Source organism: Culex pipiens, chromosome 2 (genome assembly GCF_016801865.2).
Source record: "Culex pipiens pallens isolate TS chromosome 2, TS_CPP_V2, whole genome shotgun sequence".
Taxonomy (NCBI): domain Eukaryota; kingdom Metazoa; phylum Arthropoda; class Insecta; order Diptera; family Culicidae; genus Culex; species Culex pipiens.
In genome coordinates this window covers 172,839,194-172,851,818 of record NC_068938.1, presented here as the reverse complement: position 1 = coordinate 172,851,818, position 12,625 = coordinate 172,839,194, and the positions used below count along the sequence as shown (strand labels likewise).

At 40.8% G+C, this 12,625-nt stretch overlaps 1 protein-coding gene across 1 annotated transcript in view; it reads right to left on the bottom strand.

The window, feature by feature from the left end:
• Positions 1-2,404: 2,404 nt before the first annotated feature.
• LOC120421874 (opioid-binding protein/cell adhesion molecule-like) overlaps positions 2,405-12,625 on the bottom strand; it is a 483,066-nt gene continuing 472,845 nt past the window's right edge. The window contains exons 6-8 of the mRNA XM_052708923.1: positions 6,782-6,928; positions 6,146-6,611; positions 2,405-5,716 (exon numbers count right to left, since the gene is read on the bottom strand). Coding sequence (XP_052564883.1) covers positions 5,511-5,716; positions 6,146-6,611; positions 6,782-6,928 — 819 coding nt within the window. The 3' untranslated portion in view covers positions 2,405-5,510. The remainder of the gene's footprint in view (positions 5,717-6,145; positions 6,612-6,781; positions 6,929-12,625) is intronic.

Genomic DNA, 12,625 nt, shown 5'->3' with positions numbered 1-12,625 from the left:
GAAAATGTTTACGGTAGTCGAGCTCGTACGTGTGTCAAACGCGTTCTGACCTGAAATCCCTTTGCCGTTTGTGGCACTTACATCAATTTTTAGGGTTTGCCAAGATAGCACTATAAGATTGAAACTTGCCGAAAATGCACGAGGTTTTTATTGGCATTCATAAGCTAAACAACAAGCGACATCTAGTGTTGAGTAGCAGAACAGAGCAAAGGATGTGGATTGAAATTTTTGCCCTTTGAGATTGGCATTCATAAGCTAAACGACATGCGACATCTAGTGTTGAGTAGCAGATCAGAGCGAAGGATGTCGATTGAAATTTTTGCCCTTTGAGGTTATGTATGCGAATTCTGTTTTGTTAAATTCCAGCGTTCAAAACAACTTTTGAGCAAAAACTCGAGCTGATACTTTGTTAACTTTTGATGCTCTATCATTTTAAACAATTTAGTTTTTTTCAAAAAAAAAAAATTCCGATTTTTTTTTATTGCGTTAATTTATAGAGGGCAAAAAGTTAACAATCGTAGTACTTGAATTTTTTCTCAAAAGTTGTTCTAAGAGCTGTAAATTCAATTTTAAGTTTGCATTCCTATGTAACCGAACAGCGAAAATATGAATCGTCATTCTTCGATGCTTTGCGCCATCTGTCGGAATTTTTGAGCTTTTGATCGCGAATTATGTATGCGAATTCTGTTTTGTTAAATTCCAGCGTTTAAATAATTTTTTTTTCTCAAAACTATTTTTTTCAAAATCTTTTTTATTGCATTAACTGTCAATGAGCTGTTACTCCGTTATTGACAGATCAGCTGAAGTTAAACAATGAATCAAAAATGATCAGTGGGAGCCAACCATCCGTTCACTGTTTAACCTCTGAAGATCCCTACTTTATTAGTCAATACCGGCGCCCTCCCAAGAAGCCTGCAGTTCAACAAAAGGAAGGAATGTTAGTCCGATAGTTGAAGTTGCAGACTCATCAAGCATCACGTGATTAATATTTTTTTGGGTTAGTAGGATAAGGTATTGGCTTTTCGATGCCTCCCGAGCTACGACGCTATGGGTAGGACTTTCATAACAGACCCGTCGGCGAGCCTTCCGAGCAACGATGCTATGGGAAGGTCTTTCTGGTTAGCACATAAAATCACTCACACACAGTTATTTTGCTCCACTATTAACTCAACGATCCAAATTGTCAGTGCGTCTTTCGATCATTATATAAAAATGGCTTTTTCACCGCAAAAAAAAAAAAAAATAAACGATCAACGATGATATAGGAAGGGTTTTTAAAAATAACAAAAAATCACTTTCCACTCCGAATATTTGTTTACGACCACGCGCTCGCTTTGCCAATTATGCACTGATGACGCTGCATTTTCAAAGGGTAATCTTCTTCTCGCAGCACACAATTCACGACAAAAATGCGAAACAAAAGGCACACACACACAAAATCACTTTTCACTCCGAATATTTTTTTACGACCACGCGCTCGCTTTGCCAATTATGCACTCTTTTTTATTGCGTTGATTTAAAGAGGGCAAACAGTTTACACTCGTACTACTTGATTTTTTTCTCAAAAGTTGTTCTAAGAGCTGTAAATTCAATTTTAAGTTTGCATTCCTATATAACCGAACAGCGAAAATTTGAATCGTCATTCCTCGATGCTTTGCGCCATCTGTCGGAATTATGGAGCTTTTTATCGCGAATTGGGTCCTAAAATGAAGCTTAGATTGCTGATATTATTGTTCACAGCGATAAAGCTTATTTTTCTGAGTACAATGACCCTTTGTACGACCATAAAGAGCTTAAAATGGATTTTTAAATCAATTTTGAAAAATTAACCTCGCGGTCCTTCTTGACAGAAAAGGTCCTACTTGACAGCTCGTTCCAAGGAGACCATAGTTGATCCATCGAAAAAATGTTGTCTTGTCAAAAAAAAATTGCATTAAAATGAAAAAAAAGTGATCAGAAATGGTTTTTAATCGTGTTTTTTACTGTTGTACATAAAAATTGGCATAGGGCTTTAGTACCCAATTGAATATCTCAGGATTGAAATCGAATTTTGGGGATCTGAGAAGGTCAAAAATCAATTTGGTCCAAAATGCACGTGTGACGAGTTAGCACGATAGCGACGAAATGAGAGAAACGCCGATAGGGGCAGGGTGGTGAAATATTTCAATGATGTTTGCGCCCTTGCTTAAAAGGGCGATGTTCCAAGTTGGGACTCACACCCTTATCTGAAGCTGGTTTGTGCTCATGCTACGGTAGGGAAATTTCCGAAATTTCACCGTTATTATCCTGGACATGGTGACAAAACTTGATTAAATTTAATTTAATAAGGAATTTGGATGATTTATTTTAAGACGGATTTGTGGTCCCGTTTGTGATATTTAAGATTATTGAATTTAAAAACAAATTAGATTGTATTTCTTTTTTTATTAATTATCTTTTAATATATAATTTACAATATTTTTTCTGTTTTTTTTTGTTCTCATATAGGCTTGAGATAGCTTTTTATATTCTACCGTTTGTTTTCTTCTGCTTTGTTTGGTTTCTGTTGGTTTGTCTTTTTTAATTACCTCTCGTTCACGCGTCTCGTCACGCTCAATAAATTTTAGATTTACATCGGTTTCTTCCCCTTACGCATAAAGCCTTGTTGTTCTGTGATAATCTTGTCATAAACGCCGTCCCACGTGGCTTATGTCGAGGGTTCTTTTAATTGTTTTTTTTTCGAATTATTTTTGTTCCTTTCTCCGAACAATTCGAGCGTTCATTTTTCATATATTTCTTTTTTTTTCTCTTTTATAATCCCGCTTTTTTTTACTTTCTCTTACAGCAAAAAGACTTTTGATAATTGTTTTATTTACACACATGGTACTGTTTTTTACTTCTTCTCGTATTTCGACTGTTCGCGCTGGAATGAGAGTGAGGAGTAAATTGAATTGAAATAAATATTAAAACTGCCATCTTGATACGAGCTTTTTCGAATTGATGTTCTTTTTTGTCGACAAAAAAAGAAAAAATGTTGCCCAAATTAAATTCTGCTTCATTGAGGAATCTCCCTTTCCGGAAAAAATCCGGGGGTCCAACAATGGTCGCGAGTACTCAAATGTTTCGAGTTTTTTTTTCGCGGCTTCTCATTTTATTTTTGTTCTGCGATGTTAATTTTTGCTTTCGCTGCCCCGACGAAACAATAACGCTGGAGGTTGGGATAATGCAATAAAAATAAATTTTCCTGTTTCATGTGTTGGTTTATTTGCAGCTTTTTGCTGGTTTTGTATTTCGCAGACATTTTGATTTCACTTTTTTTTGTTGCGTTCTGTATAGGGATTGCCCCCGTTGGTATGCAACCGGGTACGGTTAATCTCGCGTGCATTCGACAATGATTTTTCCATTTGATTTCAGTTTCGATTTCATTACTTCGATGAACTTTTTGCCAAAGTACTTGCAGCACGCGTGGTGTGTGTTGCTTTGTGATATGGAGTGCAGTAGGCGAGTGGATGTAATTTCAGTTCAGCGAGTTTTCAAATACTGTGGGGTAGCAATTTAAAAAGGGCCAATGTATAAAATTTCAGCAGGCAAAAATAGGTCCTCAAATGAAGACGCATTTGAACTTATAAAAAAATTAGTGGTCAAACGTCAGTTTTAACATTTGATTTTTTTTCTTTCATTTTAACATTAACTGCCCAAATGTCAATAATTTTTCATAGAATTTTAAATAATTTCATCAACATTTTAGATTTGCAATGTTGCAATATAGCGTAGCAGGCAGAATGTTGGCAATGTCATCAATTCGAGATAGGCCCTTTTAAATTAGTATTCCCCAACAACAAACATTGAAGGCAGAGGCGTCCGCTTCAAACAGGAAAAGGGGAGGAAAACACAGTTTTTTTTTATCACTGAAAATAATAAACTTTAGAATTTCAATTTTCTGTGCAGATTCACAATTCGCACCCACAGCGAAGAATGATTCAATCTGTTCTACATCAGTTTCGCATCAGTTTATTATCATTTAATATGGTCCCACAAAAAACAAACTAACGGAAATCAATCAGATTTGTGCTGCACGTGCGTGCGTGCGCGTTTGTGTGAGTGGGTTTGTGAGAAAGACAGAGTATGTTTCAAAAAAGCAATCTTCCGCAAGTGTGAGTGAGTTTTTTCTATTATTTTTGTTGTTTTATTGAGGTTTTTGGCAATGTATCTGACAGCTAGTTTGACGGATTGACGGCGTGTTGCTGCTGTTGTCAAAAAGTATAAATATTTGTTTCTAGAATGGAATGTTTCATTTGATTTTTCTATTTACAGAAGAGTCGGAATGCATCCAATCGGCGGTAAAATGGTTGATTTTATCTTCCCTTTTTTCATTATTTACTTGTAACGTTTACATTTAAAACTTGCTCGCACATATGATCAAGCTGTCAAAATGACGTACGGTACGGTGTGAGTGTGAGTGAGAGAGCTGTCACTTGAGCAGCTTGCGGCGTGTGCACTTGTTTGTGTTTGTGTTTAGAAAGGCCTATTTTTAAGTTTCTTTTGTTTTTTGATGTTTTTCTTTTCTTTTTCTTCTTACTCATCTATAAAATTTACTTAACTTACACTTAGTTGGTTTTTTCCTTCCATTTCTGCCTAAGCTAGTAAAATATTTTGGTTTGATAGTTTACTGGTTTTGTATGTTTCGGAAAAGAAGCAGAATGGAATCGGGTCGCCACGTGCTCGTTGACAGATTGGATGTTCTCATGACATTATGTGCAGAACATAACCTAAAAGATTACAACTCAAAACCGCTACGCTTAGTACTGTTGTCACTCTAAAATCTAGCCTTTCGCTACATGGTTTGCACCTGGATCGTTTCCCTAGCTATAGTGTTTCTTTGTTTTGTTCCATGGGACTGCGAACCGTAATTTCATTTTTACACGCTACGCAACACTTTGTTGATCGGCTTACGTTACATGGCCTACATAGTTTACTTGCTTTATTTTACAATTTGAAAAATAAGTTTCACCCTTTTCTACGTAATAAATATGCCTTTTTCTTCTTCGTTCCGGTCACTTTCTAACACTAGTCATAACTTTTCCTCTTTCTACATTTTGTTCTCTTTTCGTTCCGTTTTTGTTGGTTAATTTTTCAAAGTCTCTTGTTTCACTGTTTATATCCCCAAACAATTTCCCTATTTCTTTGGTACAAAATATGGCTTCAAGAAACAAATATTGTAGTAAAAGAGGTAATTTTCAGGGAAAACGCTAGTTGCAAATTAATCTCTACAAAATAGACAAAAATATCGTTACCGTGCTTAACCATCGATCGCTATTGTTTGTTTCTCTTTTTCTTACTGTCATAATGGCGATAAATATGGCGGTCGTGATGATTATGAAGTTGTGGTGGCGGGTTTTTCTGTTTGTTTTGGGCGCTGCTGATGTGTGTTTGTGTTTTTTTTATTATTTTATTCTTAACCTTAATTAGGTGCGCGTAGATCTCGCCTAGTGGTGATTTATCGGAATGGAAACAAACGGAAACGATGCAAATCATGCCGATAAGACGCCGCTGTTTAGAAAGGACGCCATTGCTCGCGACGACGACGACACTAGCGCCACCGCGGCCGACAGCAGAACTAGCAGCAGCAGCAGGCCGGATGATTTATGGGTGGCGGCGGCGCCACTGTTGAGCAGACCCTTATCTAGCAGGCCAGCGCCGTGGACGGCCGGCTGGGCAGAGGGTTCAAGTTCCATGTCTGGTAAAGAAAGGGGAAGGGAAAAGGGTAAATTTAGGGAATATTTTCGTGACCATAATGGACTAAACTGGGTTGTTGGTGCTGTGTGTGTGCGTGTCGCATGTGAGAGGAGCTTTAATTGATTTATTTACGATACCGGTATCGAAATTTATGCACTTATAATTGGGTGGGGGCGGGGCGTTACTGATAATCGGTTGGCAGGTGGATTTATGGTACGCCAATGAAATAATTAGGTTATGATGTATGACCAACTTCATAACTCAATTCGATTTGGGCTAGGAATGTATGAAGATATCATGAATCAAAGGTGAAAGTTTAGCAGTGCCAGACAATTTTAAGGTCAATTATGATGCAATAAAAAACTACAGTGAATTTAAAGGGTGCGGAGACGCATGGTGTTTCATCTGCTTCACAATCCAAATCACTCACCTTCCGATCGCGTGCTGAAATGGAATATGCTCGACAGCCGGTTCCAGCCGTGGTCGTTCCGGGCCTGCACCCGTGCCTCGTAGTTACTGCCCGACTGCAGCTTCTTCAGCTGGAAGCTCATCCGGTGTCGCGTCCCGGACTGGTAGCTGAACCGGTCGTTGTAGTAGTGTCCGCTGTGGATGTTGTTGTAATCGGACAGCATCTCCGGGATCACGACGTTCTCCCACTGCTCGCCGCCGAGGTGTCCGGACCCGCCGCCGGCCGCGTACGGGTTGCCGTACCCGCCGTGACCACCGGTGGCACCGGAGCCGTGCGAGTAGATGTGGTTGTCGAGCTGCTTGTCGTGCGGGTGCATCAGGTGACCCTTGGACTGCATCCGGTAGAACAGGCGGTACTCCCGGATGGGGGAATAGCTCTGGACGGTCCACGAGATGTTGTACTGGTCGCGGTAGCTGCTCAAGGTTGGCTGTTTGGTGGGATGGGGAGAGGAAAAACCGAGAACTTGTTAATCATTAAAAATTCTCGGGCGATAATGCCGGGGCTTGGCCACGTTCGGTGGCTTGATTGATGTTCGAAGGGATTAAATTTTAATTAAAACCTTGTGGCCCCCGGAACGACGGCGAGGTTTATACGTACCGAGTCAAAGTAGCAGATCGTCGGCAGTCCGCTGAGGGACAGGGAGCCGCGGTCCTTGCCGAGACTGTTGGATGCCTGGCAGGTGTAGTTACCGAGGTCCAGGTAGGTGACATTCCGGATTATCAAGCTGTGCTTGTTACCGCGAACCTGTGGGGGCGGGACGGAAAAAGGAGAGTAACGTTAGTCAATCTTTCAGGGAACGGAGCATGGAAAAAGTGTTGTGTTGGGATATCTGTGTAACACAGGGTTCCCAGGACGCAAAGGGACGCGAGTGTAATTAATTAAATTATAACGGAACGAGATGAGGCAGACATCCCTTATGCAGCACAGACTTTCATTAAAGTTAGTCTCTTCCACGTTGCATCATCATACACGCGAAGAAAACAACATTGCATAGTTTCATCATCACCGTTGAGTACACCGGGCCAGGGAGGACGTACGTGAGAATCTAAATTCCTACCAGTGTTGCCAGCTTGTCGATTAGAATTAACTTAATATGAGTTCAAGGAATAAAACAAAATAACACAACATGGAAGTGCTTGATATCTCAATCATTCCACAAACAAAGAAGCTGGCAACACTGCGCTCATAACGTGCAGGCATGACTCTACTTAAGGAACCCCAAAAGTAATCACATGCATCCACTGACTGCCAGCTTGCCAGGTTGAGTATCTGTGTAGCGTGGATATTGCAGCCTCTGGCTGCAGAATTAAGGCACCTCCTCCCTTGAGCTAATAATTACACACACGTGCTTTCTCCTTTAGCTTTTGGGGCAAATCCTGGAGGGAAAACATAAAGTGTCGAGTAGCAACTTTGGTCATTGCTACTCAAAATCTTAAAAAATAAGAAAATTTAAAAAAATTGCTCTGAACCAAACCTGCAAAATTACAAGTGAATTTGATAGTAAAAATGAAGAAAGCAAAACAAAAATAAAAAGAAAAAAGTGAGAAAAATGATTTACAGAAATATTAAAACACAAAAAATGATGGTTGAAGTTTAATGAACAGAACTCAAATTCAAGCAAAAAGTGTAAAGGGACCATCCACAAACCACGTGGACACTTTTTTAGAAATCTCACCCCCCCCTCGTGGACAATTGTCCATACAAAAAAAAACTTTTTTGTATGGAGCGTGGACAACCGCCATACCCCCCCCCCCCCCCTTAAGTGTCCACGTGGTTTATGGATGGTCCCAAATTGGGTCAATTTCGAAGTGTAAACACACAGTCTATATCCTAAGCACGTCAGTTCGACGTAGTCGTGCCATGTTGACGCATGTCGCTGTTTGAAGTTCCGAGAAAAACGCTTTTTTATGTTTGACCTTGAATAATCAAAAAATGAGAGCACGCAATGTAAACAATAACAAACACGTTTTGTTTGTTTGACCTTTCTGTGCGTTGTCCTGAAGTTTGATTGAATTTGGTTAGAAATCCCGAGCTATAATTCAAAATGTTTACGGTAGTTGGGCATGTGCGTGTGTCGAACGCGTTCTGAACTGTAATCCCTTTACCCTTGGTCGCACAAGAATGAAACTTCTTTGATATGAAAAGTGACAAAAATGCACAAAGTTTTTTCGGTTTTCATTGAATATCTCAGGATTGAAATAAAACTTTGGCAGGGCTTTTCAAACAAAACCTGATAACCGTTTCCAAACCGGCCCACCTTTACAGTACAACATGTATTAGGGACCATCCATAAACCACGTGGACACTTTTTTGGGATTCTCAACCCCCCCCCCCCCCCCCTTCGTGGACAATCGTCCATACAAAAAAAACTTTTTTGTATGGAGCATGGACAATCACCATACCCCCCCCCCCCCCCCTAGAGTGTCCACGTGGTTTATGGATGGTCCCTTACGTGAACTCCTTCACCAAAGTGGCTCCTCCAGATCCTTCCGGTAAAGCTTCGGGCGCCAGCACCACCATCTTCACACCAAAGTCGCACGCAGATCCTCAAGATTGCAATATTGTGTGCACTTAAGAAACTTCTTAATAAACAACCACTCCCCTCCTCCAAAGAACCACCCTAAGCGCACTCTACACCTGACTGTCGAGTGTGTGTGTGTGTGTGCTTACTTTTGTCTAGGACAAATTAATAATCCTGTTGGTGTTAGGGTTGTTGTTGTTATGCCTGGATGCTGCCACATCACAGGATTCCCGGGCCGCAGGTTATGGAGGAGAAAGTTTTGCCAAGGTTCGTCGGGCGCGTACGTGACCCTATAATGAAGGAAACTTCCCCGGAACAGAGATGACTCACGGGGTGCAATTGCAATTTATTGCTTATCATGTGCTATTTTAGCCGGTTTGTATCATCCTGGCATTAGAGAGTAGAGAGGGATAGCGAGGAGTTGGTGATGGTGTGTTGCATTGACTTATCTCTGTCGTGTCGTGAAAACTAATTTTATGCGATATTGGCTCTAAATTATGATAATCAGGGCAGTAAAGGCAGGTGCGTATCGTATCGAGTGCACTTAATTAAACTGGTTTCGCGATGATTTGGCCTACATTGAGAAACGGCTGATTGAGACATATTGGGGTGGAATATTTGATTAGGATTGATTAATTAATTGACGGTTTATCAGAAACTGATTATTATTTCAGTTTCAAGCTTTCAATTGGTCATGCTTATGCATGGAAATGCAAATTATTATTCAATATCTTCCGGAGAGATTTTTAAAATGAAAAAGACTTTTTGAAGTTACATCTTAACGTTACAACTACCCCCCTTACAAGCAAATGGCAAAACTTCTGATCATACCACCATTGTTTCAGTAAGTATGGTAGGCTACCTTGTTGCTATTTTGGGATGTTCTGGGATATAAGAGTTAAGACCTGTGCATCTATCGCGTAACAAGCAAGAGGTCAACGGATTTTGATCCCGAATCATGGTCGTATAGCTTCAGTTAGGCTATTTCTGGATGACCAGGGTCTTTCAAGAACTTACGGTTATGAAGACCTGCCTGTCTACCACCGTAATAAGGGAGCGTTCTTTTATTACGTAACGCGAAAAATCGGACTTTTAGACCCCCCCCCCCTCGTAACAAAATTTCCATACAAATTTTAAAAATTTTGTATGGAGCGTAACACGGCCTCCGACCCCCCCTCTCCCCCTACTGCGTTACGTAATAAAAGAACGCTCCCTAAGCAAAAGACAGAAATTGTGCCTAAAACTTCAGTGAGCCTAATCTCCAACAGTTTAAATCTTGAAAAGGGCTTCCTTGTTTCTGAAAACAATCCTCTGTCTAATAAATTGCAATCAATTATTGCAACATGCCTAATACCCGCACTGGCTCCATCGCTCCAAGGCAAGCCCACCAGAGTCTGTAGCAAATACCTGAATCCGCTTAATCGATCCTTCCCATCGTCATGTAACATACCGTCCCGTCCATACCGGGGACAATCAGCTTAAGAAATAACCACAGTTTGCTTTCAGCAGCAGCCTGTCGTCCGATCAACCGACGACGAGGAGACACTTTCTGTGTGCCAATTCCAGTGAAAGTTCAGCAGACAATCAGCATAATGGAAAGCTCCATTTTCACTCCGTTGAGTCTGGCTGGCGGGTCGGTCGACTTTGGATTATTATATTGAAACGTCAATGAGTCAAGTCGACGACGTTCTGCGGCGGCGGCGGCGAGTGAGATCCAAGTGGAGCCAAGTGGGACCAAGTGGGGATAAACAATGTTGCTGCTCTCCTGCTCCTTCGTCATATGCCGGGCAAGACACATTGGCTGAGTTCTTTTTTTAGTTTTTTTTTCCAATAGGGGAATGTGTGGTTCAAAAATATCGTTTGTTTTTTCGTCCACTTCACAGCATCGCAGCTTGGACGGCATGTCGGCGAGCATCGTAAATTTTGAAGCAAGATTGCAACAAAACTGAAGACAAAAAGGTCAGGATCCCCTAGCATTAGCCGTCTGCTTCATGTCTTCACTTAGCGCTGGCAGGGCCTGTCGAGTGCAGTGATGCCAGCTGGTTGGTTGGCTGGCGTTCTCTAGCAACAGAGAGGGTGTCCGCCGCCGTTGGATATCTATCCTGGCTAAGCACTGGAAATGGCCCCAGCCCAGCGGCAGCACCCACAGAGAATGTGGATGAAGAGGGGATTTGCACTTTCAATTTAATTTGCCTTGAAATATGAGAACATTATAAGCTGAATGCACACAGTGCTGCCAGAAGAAAGAGGAGAGAGAGGGTGGAGTGACGAGGCTGAGAGGGCAGTGTATTATGAAGGATTATGGTCTAATAATTCATTAAGGATAATAGATTGTGGCAGCTAGCCTGTGGATGGCTTTTCTTGTTTACGTACTATAAAAGGGGGTACGGTATACGGTTCGGATCTCCGTGATGATGTTTCAATATTGGTTCAGTGAATGACGGTGAAGGGTGTATTGTTGTTTTGAAAAACACTCTTGAATCAAAAATGTCATTTTAGATTTCATTTGATAGTTTCAGGATCGATTCTTCTTTAAAAAGTTGATTGAAGACTGTAAAAGGAACCACTTTTTACGCAGTGCGTTACGTTTTTCTAATTAGTCGGTTTCTCTAGAACGACGCAACATTTTTACAATCTTTTATAAGCAATTTCTTAGGTTTTGTTCAGGTCTACAAAACGCTTTTTGAAGCATGCAAAAATATTGTATGGTTTAAAAGAAAACGACAAAATGAAAAGCGTAACGCCTCCGCGTAAAAAGAGGTTTCTCTGTATCAATTTGTTCGCTCTGCAGCATAACCTTGGCGTTCTCTATTGCTAGATTCCAACTTAGCAAAAATTTTGCATTGTTCCAAAAAAAATTACGAAAAATAAAACGTTACGCATCCGTTCAAGGAAAACGATTTCTCTATACAATAAGAAACTTCTTTATTCGCGGAAGCGTTACGCTTTTTATTTTGTTGATTTCTCGTAAACCCAAAAATATTTTTGCTAACTTCAAAAGGCGAATTGTAGTTCTTCACAAAACGTACAAAATGCTACAAAAAGATTGCAAAAATTATACGTAGTTCTAGACAAATTGGCAAATTACAAAACGTAACGCCTCCGCGTAAAAAGAGGTTTCTATGAATCAGCCCAATTTTAGTTATTCATGCCGGCTTTAAACTGTTGTGAGTAATGCCATTATTAGGTAGGCTTCTCACAGTTAGCACTAATTTCCCTAAACGCCCAATTTGCTCAAGTTTAATTGCGTTCAGTGATCTTCCCACGTACGCGTAACGGAAATGACAGGAAACAAAGTAGCAAAATCCTAACAACCCCCTCACCACTCTGATAATGAAGGCTTCTTTCAAAACCATTCCAGACACACACCGCCATCGCCGGCAGACTTTTGCAGCGCAGAGCTCCCCTTTTGCCCGTACTTGGTGCCGAGTTACGGCCCTTTGCGGGTTTTTTTTCCTCCTCTCAACCCTTAACGTGGCGCGGAAAGTCAAATGTCATCATCATCACCGTCGTCGTCGTCGTCGTTTGTCCCGCGTGCCATCTCATCGTCACATACTTTGAGAATACTAGAATAAAATCGCAGAATGTCTGGATTTACTCTCCCCTCGGCGGTCGGGCTCTGACTCGGACGTGACAGCTAGGGTTGCGGCCGTGGAAAAGTTGGCGTGAATATTATCGTGAATAATGTTGAAATTTCATAGAATCTGGCGTTACGTTTTGTATTCCGTCGATATCCTTAAAACAGTGCATGTTTTTAATGCTTTAAATCTATTTGTAGATTTACATAAGATGATCAATCTGCCAAAAAACTGTTTTAGAGATACTTCAAACCCCCAATCACGTGCAGGCGTTATGCTTTGTATTTCGTAGATTTATCAGAAACATTACAAAAAATTAGCAATCATTCTTAGGCATTTTTC